Below are 12,821 nucleotides of genomic sequence, written 5' to 3'. Positions count from 1 at the left end.
GCCTGTTGCCAAAAAAACAAACAAAAAAAAAATTTCGCCATCTTTCACCTGACAGGATGTTCAAGATGAACTGGGAAGTAACTAGTTACACTTACTCAGTTACATTTACCCGAGTAACCTTTTTTTTTTTTTTTTTTTTTTAAAAAAAACAAAAACAAAAAACTTACTTTTAGGGGTATTTTACTACGTTGTACTTTTACTTGAATAATTTTAATATGAAGTATTTTTACTCTTGAGTGAAACTTCTGGATTTTCTATCCACTGAATGAAAAACAAACATGTTTTAAACAAAAATTCACGCCTGCAGTTTTTGTTTAAATTTTATAGGTTTTTTTTATTGAAAGAAACTGATTTGGAAAAATTTTCTTTTGCCCAATTTTGACATTTTTTGTTACTTTTATGAATTACTCAACTTCATATTTTTGACTGACGATATAATTAGTGAGCTCTGATCAGTTACTCAGTACTTGAGTTGACGTTTTACCAAATACTTGAGTAATTTCTTGAATGTCTACTTTTTACTTTTACTTGTTTCAGTAATGCTACTCTTCCTTGAGTAAAATTTTGGGCACTAAATTTCAATTAATTATGCTAAAAAACCCTAAAACTGTCCGCATTGTTGGGATTTCTATTTTTCTATTTTCTCCACTAATTTTTCCAATAAAAATATCAACACATTTAAAAATATGACTAAATGCAGTTACTGTGAGCAGCTTAGTGATACAAATCACATTTTCTTATGACACTCGGGGCCTAAAGAAGCATGTCACAAAGTTTTTCAAGGACAGTATTTGTGTTTGTAGGAAACGCTGTGAGACAGAGGGTGATCTGGTCAGATAAAACTTTCTGAGGGTCTTTGAATCGAGGAGTTTTTTACCAGCAAGTGATCATCTGTAGGCTGCAGTTTACTCACAGCGTGAGGTGGTTGAAGCCTACTGTCCTCAAGGTGAACGCTCTGGCCAACAGGCGGACATGCGTGAACAAGACTCCGATCGAATCCTCGAAGCTGGTGAGTTTCTGAAGAACTGGAGACGTTTCAATCAGCTGACGGTCCGACTGCGGCTCCTGCACCTGGTTGGAGAGACAACAGATTTAAATAAATCCATCTGAATGCACCATAATACATATTTCAGCACTTGTTCTGACGACATAGTTTTTTAATTAAGAAAAAGAGAGGAGTGTTAGATCCTCAAGGTCTGAGGTCAGAGGTCATCAACCAGAAAGAGGTTGGAGATGAAGAAGACTTCAACTGTCTCTCCTGATCTGAAGTAAAGTAAATCTAGAACCTGTGGAAGGACTATACATATCACTAGGGTCCAGAAAGGTTCTGGAGATACAGAGGTGACCAGGTTTTACTTAGGACCCGTTAAATCGTAGGGTCAATATCAGACAGATGGTGCTGATGGATGAATAATAATTGATTAAAGGATGGTAGAGATGGGATGACAGTGGAATCGGACGGACGATTGATTGGTTTTTTGGATGGATGGTTGATTGGATGGATGGATGGACGGATGCCTTGACAGTGGACTTGGATGGATGAGTCCATGCATCCTTTTAGGTGTTCCTCAGGGAAACTGTTTTTACGCTCAGATGAATTCAACCTGAGGGCCGCCGGGCTGGTGATGAAGAAGAAACGTCTTCATCATGTAAAACCTTTTCTCCCAGTTCTCCCAGTCCTCCCAGTGCAGTGCTTGGCGCCGTTTGCATATTTTTACCCCACCTCTAAACAAACAGAGATGATCTGCAGCAGATGGAGCCACTCAGTCATTCAGCCAATCAGCTCCTTTTACCTCTCTGGCATTTCTTGCAGTCGATTCATCTGGTGACTCAAATACAGCAAATCACCTGTTTATCAAAGACGAGCAACTAAAAATTATTTTAGTAATTGAGTAATTGTGAAAAAAAGGTGTATCCTACAGATTTTTCATGTATTAACTTATGCCTTTTATTATACAATATCAGAAAGATGCAAATAAACAATTAAATTATTTTCCTTAACCTTCCTGTGATCTTAAAAGTCGGGGTCGCACTGACTTGTTTTGAGGTTTTGATTTATTTTTCCTTTGTGTGGTTTCGGGCACTGACTGACGGGGCAATGCCAACCGTGACATTCGCCGCGCTCCTCATGAGCGTCGCACTAAAACTACAGGAAGGTTAAATAAGAAAATAAACATTTTATTGATTAAAATGCAATCATGTTGGGCGTGCCGTGGTGGCGTAGCGGTTAGCGCGACCCGTATTTGGAGGCCTTGAGTCCTCGACGCGGCCATTGCGGGTTCGAATCACGGACCCGACGACATTTGCCGCATGTCTTCCCCCCTCTCCTTCCCTGTTTCCTGTCAACCCACTATCACATAAGGGACACTAGAGCCCACAAAAGACCCCCTGGAGGGGTAAAAAAAAAAAAAAAATGCAATAATGTTGCTGTAGTGAATCTGAGCTGGGTGAAACCAAGGAGTTTTGGCTAAGACATACTTTTTTTAATTTTAACAAAATTGTCTTTTTTTTGAGTGTGTGCTCTAGTTAATTATTAAATCACTAAATTTGTTGATTTCAATAATTGATTAATCACGATTAATCGTTTAAGCCTCACGAGCGATTGTGTGACTTTCATTGTTATTTTGCATGTAATAAAGATAAAAATGCCTCTCAGTCTTTCACCACAATATTTGCTCATGACTAAGCTCATTAAAGGAGGAATTGTGATGCTTAAATAGTCAAAAAATGTAAATAAACAAATGTATGCCGACGTTCTTATGGGGGCATTAATTAAGCTGCTGGAATCGTCTAATTGGTCTCTGTGTGGAGCAACTGTTAGCTTGACCAAAACATATTTTCCAGAGGAAATCTTTGCAATTTCTCGAGGACATTCAAAGATAACTGAAGCACATTTATCTGACCTTCTGCTGCTTTGTTCTCCCAAACACACCAGATCAAGGCTCTTCAAAAGATCCTTTATTTTCCCAACATTTCTTTTTGTCTGCGCTCTTAAAGCATCATTTTTCAAAGTCTCCCATGGCAAGCCGGCGAGCAGAGCAGAGATGTTTTTTAAACAGAGTATTTTAATTGGAGCGCTGCCGGTAATGTCATGGTTCCATCTTCCGGCACGTACCAAGAAACATTTCATTCCTGTCTCTCTCTTTTTTTTATATAAATTCCCTCTGTTAATTAACGCGAGGCGTTTAAATGTCATGAATCACAACTAACAACATCTGACGAGTTCAGCACACACAGGAGCTAGCTATCCTTCAGGGGGAATGGCCAGGAGCAAGGCTTCAAACGAAGTAAAGAGAGGATGAGGAGGAGAGGGGGGGAATCAACAGAAGCAATGAAGAAATAAATAAATATAGAAATGTTTCAAACGCCTTCAAAGCATCACTTTCAGAGTCCAAAATGAAGGAGGAATCAGAGCTGAGGCACCAACAAGCCCGACACTCATGTACCCCCCTGATAAACCGAAGGAGAAATTTTGTAATCTGCACTCGACGTAAATGACGTTCTGCTAAATTATCCTGGAGAGCTTGTCTGTGCGTTGGGTGTTGGTGGGATCAACTGGAAACACGAGGAAGTGCCTGTAAACCGCGAGGCGCCCCACATCCCTCCGCAGGGCGCGGCGGTGGCAAGCCCGGCGCATGCCAAAGATGTGTGCACGCGTAATTGCACATGCCGTGGCGAGCTGCCACCGCCGTCAGCTCAAACCTCATTAGGGCAGCTCCTCTTTCACTTCTTCCTCTCCGTCTTGGTGGGGAAGGAAATTAGGTTACACCTTGTTACCCTTCAGCAACAATTTTTGGGCTTCATGTTGTAACTTTGGGAGCTTTCAACACTCATGAAAAAATATGTTTATAATGACGAGGGAAGAACAGCTTTAGATTATTTCAGATTCCAGCATGTAATGTTTCTTCATGCACACACAAAGCAAAAGACACCAGAAAACCAGGAGACTCTGGTCCAGTTTGGATGTAAACTGGTAAAAAGTGATGGAACTGATTTAACTAAGAGAGATCAAACCTTAGTTTTAGATCCACTGCACAAAAAGTCACTTTATGTGACATTAAAGATTTATTATGCTTCCTTGAACAGGTTAGAATAGATCTACGTGACATACAAAACATGTTAATTAAATTTTTTTAAAGAAAATCATTCTTAGATAATGATATTTTAGTCAAAGTCAGATACCTTAGGGCCTATTTTACTTTAAATTCAAATAAGATGCACTCACATGAAAATGGGTGCAAACCGAAGCAAAATTATACAACCGTACATCTTTGAAAAGCAGAAGTGGAGTCTTCTGCACAACCAGAATACAGCAAGTGGTTTCTGGATGGTAATTCAACAATAAAACATGTCACTTTTCCAGCAGCCATTGATCCAGCGGTAAAACCAGCTGACCAAAGGTGCTAGAGCTATGCTTGGGTTGCTAGGTAACGGGGCTGGGCTTCTTTGGGGTTGCTAGGTAACTGCACAGTGGTCGTTGATTGTTACTCAAAGGTTTTTGAAATTACTCATTTTCAAGACACTAACAAACATAAACTTATTCCCAAAAACCGGCTGGGTGGTTTTGTGTAAGCATTTGTTTTTAGAAACTGTAGAAACCCAAATGGAATAGAAAAGCGTACAAAAAGTTAATTTTGCATAATTAAACCCATTAATTATGCAATTAGTCTGGCTTAAGCCCATGAAGCCAGACTAAACTTTTCCTGTCCAAGGTCAGTTGAGATTAAACAAATTCCTTCTACATCCTACATGTCAGGATAATGATGGGAAACTTTTCTGGAGACATACTTTCCCTGTAGTTTGGTACAATTACCTTAAAACTATAACTTGGCTAAATGTTTTAGGGCATTTCCTTCCAAAGCACTCTAAAACAGCGTGTTTCCACAGAAAGAACTGTTTCTAGAACAGGTTTGGGTTTTGCTGAGAGCTGCTGGTTGTTTTCATCCGTTTTGGAAACCAAACATGCATCAACAGGGAAAAAACAGAAAAAGAAAAAGATGACGGACATTTCTTTGTCTTCTGTTTGACCGGCCAATGGAGTGGCTTCACTTTTCACGCTGATTTTAATGATTCAAAATGCCTTCATAATGTTCTTTCCATCTGCACAATTGCAATGTCGTCCTAAAACCATCATTTCTATTTCATACCACATTTAATGTCTCCAAAATTGAAGTTTTTGTCTCTAATGTGATTTTTTATGTTGCTGTCTGGTTTCTTCCACTCCGAGTGGCATTTCAGCACAACATGGTACAGAACTCATTTCACTGGATGCACACAGGCAACCTTTGTATTGCACATTTCGCCAAGGCAATCCAACGTCCTTTACATGATAAAAACAAAACATTACACTGCAGTGTAGAAAGTAATGAAAAATTGGAATACAGATGAAATCAATGATGTTCCATTTATTAATCGAAGGCAACTCAAAAAGAAACGTGTGTTTAGCCTTGATTTTTAAAAAAAAGTAATTAATGACTCTTTCACAGCTTCAGCAAAATATTTTACAAGGTCTTCTGCTTTTCTTGTGGGGTTGACTTTTATAATTTTGTTATTGAACAACTACACGGCTCCTAGTCAATTCACAATGATAATGAAGCTTGGGACTAAAATTTCAATAAAGTACGAGTGAGTTTTGGCTTTTTGAGGTGAATATCTACAGTTGAAACCAGACGTTTACACACACCAAATAAAAATAAAAATGATTTTGGTGATTCTAACTGTTTTTTGAAGAGGGAGAGAAAAGGTGTATTTTTATTTGGTGCACATAAACAGGGTTTTAAAACCATTTGTGCTCAATTATAAGAAAATTGTTAAAAAAACAGATTCATAAGGTGAAAAAAATCTACAGATTTTCGTCTTTAGCCTCTTTGCTGGCGAGTCACGCACTAGGGTACTTCAACATATGCAATGGAGTTTTGTCCTGCATTAAAAATCACGGTCTTCATGAATGATGCAAACTTTTTCCTGTTTTGAGCTCCATTCATCTGATCTGTCAAGAGTTTCCGTCATCAGTCCATAAAACTTTTGAAAAATCTGCCTTCAGATATTTCTTGGTGCGGCGTGTTCGGTGGTGGTCAGGTTTCCGCTCTGCCTTATCTTAAACTCTGAACACCTCACAGCACTGCAGCAACGTTGCATTTCTGGAATACGAACGTGCCGATGGAGAATGGACTCCTTGTGGTTTCATGTTTCATTCTTCTCAAGTCTTTGGCAGTTAATTAGCATCTTTTTTCCATGTATTTACAACAAAATGTTTGATGTTCCTGTGATCACACACTCATATATTAGCAATTATAAGAGCGCAGCATTCCTATGAAAGCCTTTTTTCCCCACTTTTTGACATTTCAGTCAGTCAGTTTTTTGGTTCATTTTGCCTGCGGAAGAGAACCTGCCTAATAATTATGCACAACTTAATATAAGGTATTGATCTCCTTGGACCATGTCCTCCATCATTAAACATATCCACATCACCTGACATGTTTAAACCCAATAAGTATTCACATTTTTACTGCTTGGAGTTACTGATAATATAAAGTGAACACCTGCCTAAAATTTTGACACTTCATCAAATAGAAAAACTTTTGGCAATCCCAACTTACCTAAAACAAGAAAGATTTGGTCTGATTAATGTCAGAGAGTGATACAATCTATAAAAATAGATCGGTTTCAACTGTCACGGGTCTTCAGGGTTGAGCAATGTTATACAAACAGTTGCAGGGGTTTCCAAAAGTTTAATGTCGCAACCAAAGCTAACCAAGCTAAAATTAGTTAAATAATAGAGGTTTCTTTTACCCTTCCAGGGGGTCTTTTGTGGGCTCTAGTGTCCCTTATATGACAGTAGGCTGACAGGAAACTGGGAAGGAGAGGGGGGAAGACATGCGGCAAATGTCGTCGGGTCCGGGAGTCGAACCCGCGACGGCCGCGTCGAGGACTGAAGGCCTCCAAATACGGGTCACGCTAACCGCTACGCCACCACGGCACGCCCGACTAATAGAGTTAAATTGTTAGCTCTCCAGCGGCTGATGAGCTATTCACCAAGGAAACAACTAGAGTTACACACACTCAGAAAATCTCATTGCTAAACCTTTTTAGAACAGCTAAGCAAACAGCTACTGGAGCAAACACACAATTAGAGTGAATAACGACGCTCACTTTACAGCTTCTGCAAATTATCCTTACAGAGGCCTTTGCTTTTCTTCTGGGGTTGATTTTATTTTATTTTTTTACAATTTTATTATTGAACCACTGCACTGCTACTGGTCAATTCGTCATGATAATGAAGCATAGACCAAAATCTTCAATAAAGTACAAGTGAGTTTTGGCTTTCTCAGGTGATTATCTGCAGTTGAAACAAGAAGTTTACACACAACAAATAAAAAAAGTACATCCACCTTTTTTCCTCACTTTCTGGAATTAAATCAGACAATTTCTGTAGTTTAAAGTCAGTGAAAGCTAAAATACAACTAACATAACCTAACAAACAGCAGAAAAAGCTATTTGAGCTATAATGAACTCAAGTTACTCATGCTACCAGCTAAACAAGCTTAAGGTTATTTATTGTTCAGCTACTACTCAAGCTAAAGGTCATTCATGCTACTAGATAAAAAGAGCTAAAACTTACTCATGCTATTAACTAAACAAGGTAAGAGTCACTCAAGCTAATAGCTACTTAAGCTAACAGCTACCCAAGTTAGCAGTAAGTATAGCTAAAATATAGATAAGCTAACTGTAAGTCAAGCTAACAAACATTTAAGCTTACATCTAAAGCTATTAAGGGTCAGAGCTACACACTCTTATAGCCAATCAAATTAAATCTAATTTTAACATGTATTAGAGCTAACAGATACTGAACCTAACCTAACAGTTACCCAAACAAATGGTAGGGAAAGCTAACAAACACCCAGTCTACATATAAGCAAATAAGAATAGGTAAAAGCTACTCATATCTGACTCAAGCTAACAGCTAGCTACAGTAAAATCTATTCAGGCTGACAGTTATGGAAGGTAGCCACAACATAAAAACAGCTAATGGTTACCCATAGCAAAAGCAGGTATGGTAAAAACTACTCAGAAAATGTTGTATTGTCTAAAATAAATCTCAAATGGTTAAAAGTTCTTATTACTTTTGGATCTAGCACTCAATTTGAGAAAACTTAAGTTCAGGTCACGTACAAGAACTGGACAGAAAAAAGCTATAAAAACAACAGCTTCAGAAAACTTGTTGAAGTATTGATCAAAAGCAGTCCCAGAAAAATAAAAAATACTAAAAAAAAAGTAAAGTTATATACAATGCTGATAATACTGAGTTTAAAGGGCAGGATGCTGTCAAGCTACCATGCAGTTAGAACAGTTTACCAACTCATTGTCAGGGGACCACCCAGAGGAAACAGCAGCAGCATCCAGTGCAGTAATGAGCCTCCTGCTCTGAAGTGGCTAATGGAAGCAGACCTCGCACCACAGAGCAGTGGCGGGTCGTGGGGTGGACCCACGGGGCTCCACCCCGCTCATGTACTCACTGCTGGGGACTGTGCAGCTCACTAGGAAAACAGAGTGCTGGCTGCAGTCGGTTAATCCTGAGCCCTGACAAGCTCAACAAAAACACCTAGGCTCTCTCTCTGAGTCTTTAACATTTAGAGGTGACAAATAGATGGATGAGGAGGCACACATGTACAGAAAAAAGCTATTTTGGGCTAGACATGTAAAAACAGACATGTGGAAATACTGAGACACTTTATAGCACATGCACTTACAGAGCTTAAACACAAATCTCTGAGAAAGAAACGTTTCTTCCTACAAACACATCAGAGAGAAAGATGCCTGGCGGTCCCTGGAGACCTCATGTGATTCGGGATCGTAATCCTGTTATGGCATCTTTGATCTCGTCTTCCAAATTCTATTTTCAAACAAACACTGCTGACATGTTCAGTGTTTCTTTGCGGAGCGTGGCACTCAAAGCACAGCAGAGACGGTGAAGACACGGAGCGAGTGAAAGGGAGAAGCAAAGAGTGAAATGTTGCTGAAGAAGAGTAAATCAGAAAGAGGATTAAGGTCTTGACCAAAACCGGAAAGCAGCACAACAAAGCTGGTGGAAAAACACTTTGACAGTTACAAAATGTAAGTCAGCCGTTGCAAAAAATAACAGCCTATGGGTAACCAGGAGACAATTTTCTCCAAATGGATGAGGTGAGTTTTAATGAGAGGCTACAGAAACCAAATAAACATCAATAATAAATCGCATCTCGACCAACCTGCAGGGGGTGAGGTGGGTAGTGGAGCCAGACCTCCCGCAGGTCCTGTGAAGACAGAAACAAAGATGAGGAGTAAGGCAGAAGAAATTCATGGCGTGAGGGTCTTCCAAGTTCGAGATTATAAATAACACAGTTATAAAAAAGTAAACAAATTAGGAAATTATGAATGAAAAAATAGACTGAAGGTGAAAAAGTCTGATTGCTCTTCAAAAACTAATTTAAAACACCTCAGTTCATCTTTCAAGCAAATTGAAAATTATAAAAAGGATGTACATTTTATTTGAAGGTTGGTTGTGTGCAATAGTTGTCAGCAAAACAAATGTTTATCTTCACACCAGCATTAAGGCTGACCTTAGTTTGAAGGAACCAAAATAGCGTTGAAGTAGCTAGTAGCTACTATAATGCTGTTTGGTAGAAATAGCTCTTAGCTTTATACTAGCAAACAGTTATTTAAAAGCTAAAGAAGAAAGCTAGAAAAAGCTAAAAGCAATTTCTACCATCAGCTACTTAAGCTAATAACTTTCCTACTTAGCTGTTGGCCTAAGTATGCTAAATGAAATTATTGCTAACAGCTACTCCAGTAGGATTTTTAAAAACAGTAACAGTTATTTCCACTGATGGATGCTGAAGCTAACAGCTAATCAGGCCAGCAGCTATTCATGTTTAATGCTATTCAAGCTAGGTGCTAATAGAGCTAATTATTTGCATCAACAATTACTTATGCTAACAGTTACTCAAGCTAGTAATTAGAAAAGTGGAGCAAATTTAGCTGAGCGCTCATCGGCTTGGTAACCTTTTTAACAGAGTAGCTGTTAGGAAAAGTAACTATTAGCTTGATAGGCCCATAAGAATATCTGTTTTTCTCCAGAGTTTGTACACAACATTCAGAGTGACTTTGTTGAATGTGCAAATTCTTAAAAGAATCATGCTAACAGCTACTCTGAAGCTAACACCTTTATCGACCATTAACTATTTATGCTACTCAAAGTAATAATTTTTCCTACCAACAAACTGGCTGTTGGCCGGAGCATGCTAAATGCTATTATTGCCAGTAGCTTCTCCAGCTAAATGCCACACAAGCTAAGATCTGCTAGCACTAACAATTCCTTGAGCTAACAATTTTTTATCATGGTAACGGTTTCTACTAATGGATGCTGAAGCTAATGACTAGTCAGTCAAGTGGCTATTTATGTTAAATATTAGTCAAGCTAAATGCTAATAAAGCCAACTATTGGCATCAAAAACTACTTGATGTCAATTTTCCCTCTGGGGATTAATAAAGTATATTCATTCAATCATTATGCTAACAGTTACTCAAGCTAATAGTTAATTCCATATTCTTAGATGTATTTAAACCATCAACTGTTTTGTCTAGGGGGAGCAGGTTTAGCTGAGTGCCCTTTACCTTGGTCGCCTTTTAGCCGATAAAGTAGTTAGCTTGATATTCCCATGAGAATTTCCGTTTGTTTTTGTTCCTCACAAAGTTAACATGTTCTCTCTGTACCTGTGTGGGTTTTCTCTGGGTACTCCGGCTTCCTCCCAGAGTTCAAAAACATAATCATTGGGTTAACAGGTTACTCCAAATTGTCCTCAGCAAAGGAGGTCTCCTTATGTTGCCCCGGTAACCTGTATACCCCACCTCTCACCCAATGGAGACTGGAACCTGCCCCTCCACAACCAAGCATTGATGAGTGGGTAAAGAAAAATGCAATCTACTGAATATTTTGAGTTTTATTAAGTTATTAGGAACAAAAAAAGGCCCTGAAACAGTAGTGGGGCAAAAAAAACCATCCTACAACTGGTACAATGGACATCTTTATCTCCACACTATGCATTTCATCTGATTTTCTGATACTGTCAGTACTCAGAACTGACAACGCACTGCAGAGATGGTAAACGGGAGGTTGTGAGGTGTATCTGAGTGGAAAACACAGCATGTTACTGACAGGCGGGTTGGTAGTCTGTAGCTTTGGGAGGTATATTTTCTCTAGGGAGAAACACACTGTCTACCTTTCCTGGGGAGGCAAATGTGTACAAAAATCAACAAGTTTCTTCAATGTTGCTCTGAGGTAACTTTATAGATTAAATGGAAAAGAGATGGAGGGCTGGAAAAGCATACAGTACCAAGGGAGAGGGGGGAGTGTAAGTGCTCAAGCTGTTGCCAAGGAAAAAGGAGCAAAAGGCAGCTTTATGCTCTAATGTTGAGTGATTCATAGTGGTATAGAGAAGTGGACAGGTCCTCTAAAGCACAGTATCACTCAGGTGTTTAAAAGGTTCAAGAAGATAAACTTTAAAATGCAATGGACAGGATGGTGTGTGTGGCCATTGGTATTGAGTGGGAGCCTCATTTTCTCAACACACCCAGCTGGCAGCCCATCGCCTTGAGCAGCCAATGAAAAATTCATGACGGCGGTCAATACGTTTGAGTGAATGCTTCCTTTTGGTTGCCTGTATCCAAGATTGGGACTGGAGGTGGAAGGCGCCGGATACATGGCGTTGCTTGTGAACAAAAGACTCTCTGGCTGTGGAGATCACTTAAAGACCATCGATAGCACCGGCTAATGGATCTCATGTTATCGCAGCCTTGTTTCAGTCACAGTATTGGTTCTAAAAAAAACACACACGATTGTAATGCAATCTAAAACGTGCATACACACAAGAAGGAACTGCAAAGGAAACCAAAGGAGAAAAACAAATAGATGCAGTGAAGTACACACGAGGCGAATCGGCTTGTGATCGGGGTTTTTGATTAAAACTAATCCACAGGGTGCACACGAGCCGCCCACATACCGCATATAGACCTGAACAGCTAATGTTTCAATTACAGCCATCCTAAAGACAAGGCAGACGATGATTAAGCCAGCATCGAGTGGGGGATTTCAGAATAACAATATTTTTACTCTTTTCTTCTTTCTCTTTCTTCCAGCAGAAGAAAGGCATAATTACTGGGGCCACAAAGTATCATGTGCAGCAGCTGAATCACAGCCATTTGGAAGATTTACCTCTAGCGTTACAAACAAGGGGGGGAAACAGCCGAATGATTATTTCACTGTCAACTGCATAGTTTATAGTAAAAGTGAAAATTAAGAGACAAAAAGAAAAGTGGTACAGTGCAATCACCTGTGATCTACAGCGGATATAAAAAGTTTGCAGTTAAAATATTGATGTTTTTGAGACCATTATAAGTCATTTCTATGTTTAATGTGGCCCATAACCTGTACAAGCACATTCAAATATTTTAGAGAAAAATAATCTTTAATGATACTGTTTGTGCTCTACCTGCATTCCTGAATTTTTTTAGCAAGCTGCTGAAACTTTATAGCAATTACAGTCAATATTGGTTTTTTTAGGAGCAAAATAAAATGTAAAAATAGATTTATTTTAAATATGGAATGTCTAAGTCTACTGGTATTGGATTTTGTATTTTTTTATTTCATTTTATTAATTCATTGAAATTGTTGACAATCGAATTCAAAATGGATTATTTTTGGTGCAAGTTTACTAAAAATGTTCTAATTCATCATTGAAATTGCAGATCAACAGCAAAGTTAGACATTTCTTCACCCAATAAAA

General features: G+C 38.8%; 1 protein-coding gene across 4 annotated transcripts in view; it reads right to left on the bottom strand.

Moving 5' to 3' along the window:
* Positions 1-12,821, bottom strand: part of drosha (drosha ribonuclease III) — a 134,511-nt gene that overhangs the window by 36,859 nt on the left and 84,831 nt on the right. For all 4 annotated transcript variants that reach the window (XR_003593851.1, XM_028004741.1, XM_028004742.1 and 1 more), the window contains 2 exons: positions 9,249-9,293; positions 914-1,071 (listed from right to left, as the gene is read on the bottom strand). Coding sequence is in view for 3 of the 4 variants with exons in the window: in XM_028004741.1 (XP_027860542.1) it covers positions 914-1,071; positions 9,249-9,293 (203 nt within the window). In the remaining variant the exon portion in view is untranslated. The remainder of the gene's footprint in view (positions 1-913; positions 1,072-9,248; positions 9,294-12,821) is intronic.

This window comes from Xiphophorus couchianus, chromosome 21 (assembly GCF_001444195.1).
Source record: "Xiphophorus couchianus chromosome 21, X_couchianus-1.0, whole genome shotgun sequence".
NCBI lineage: Eukaryota > Metazoa > Chordata > Actinopteri > Cyprinodontiformes > Poeciliidae > Xiphophorus > Xiphophorus couchianus.
This window is presented reverse-complemented; position numbering and strand designations above follow the sequence as displayed.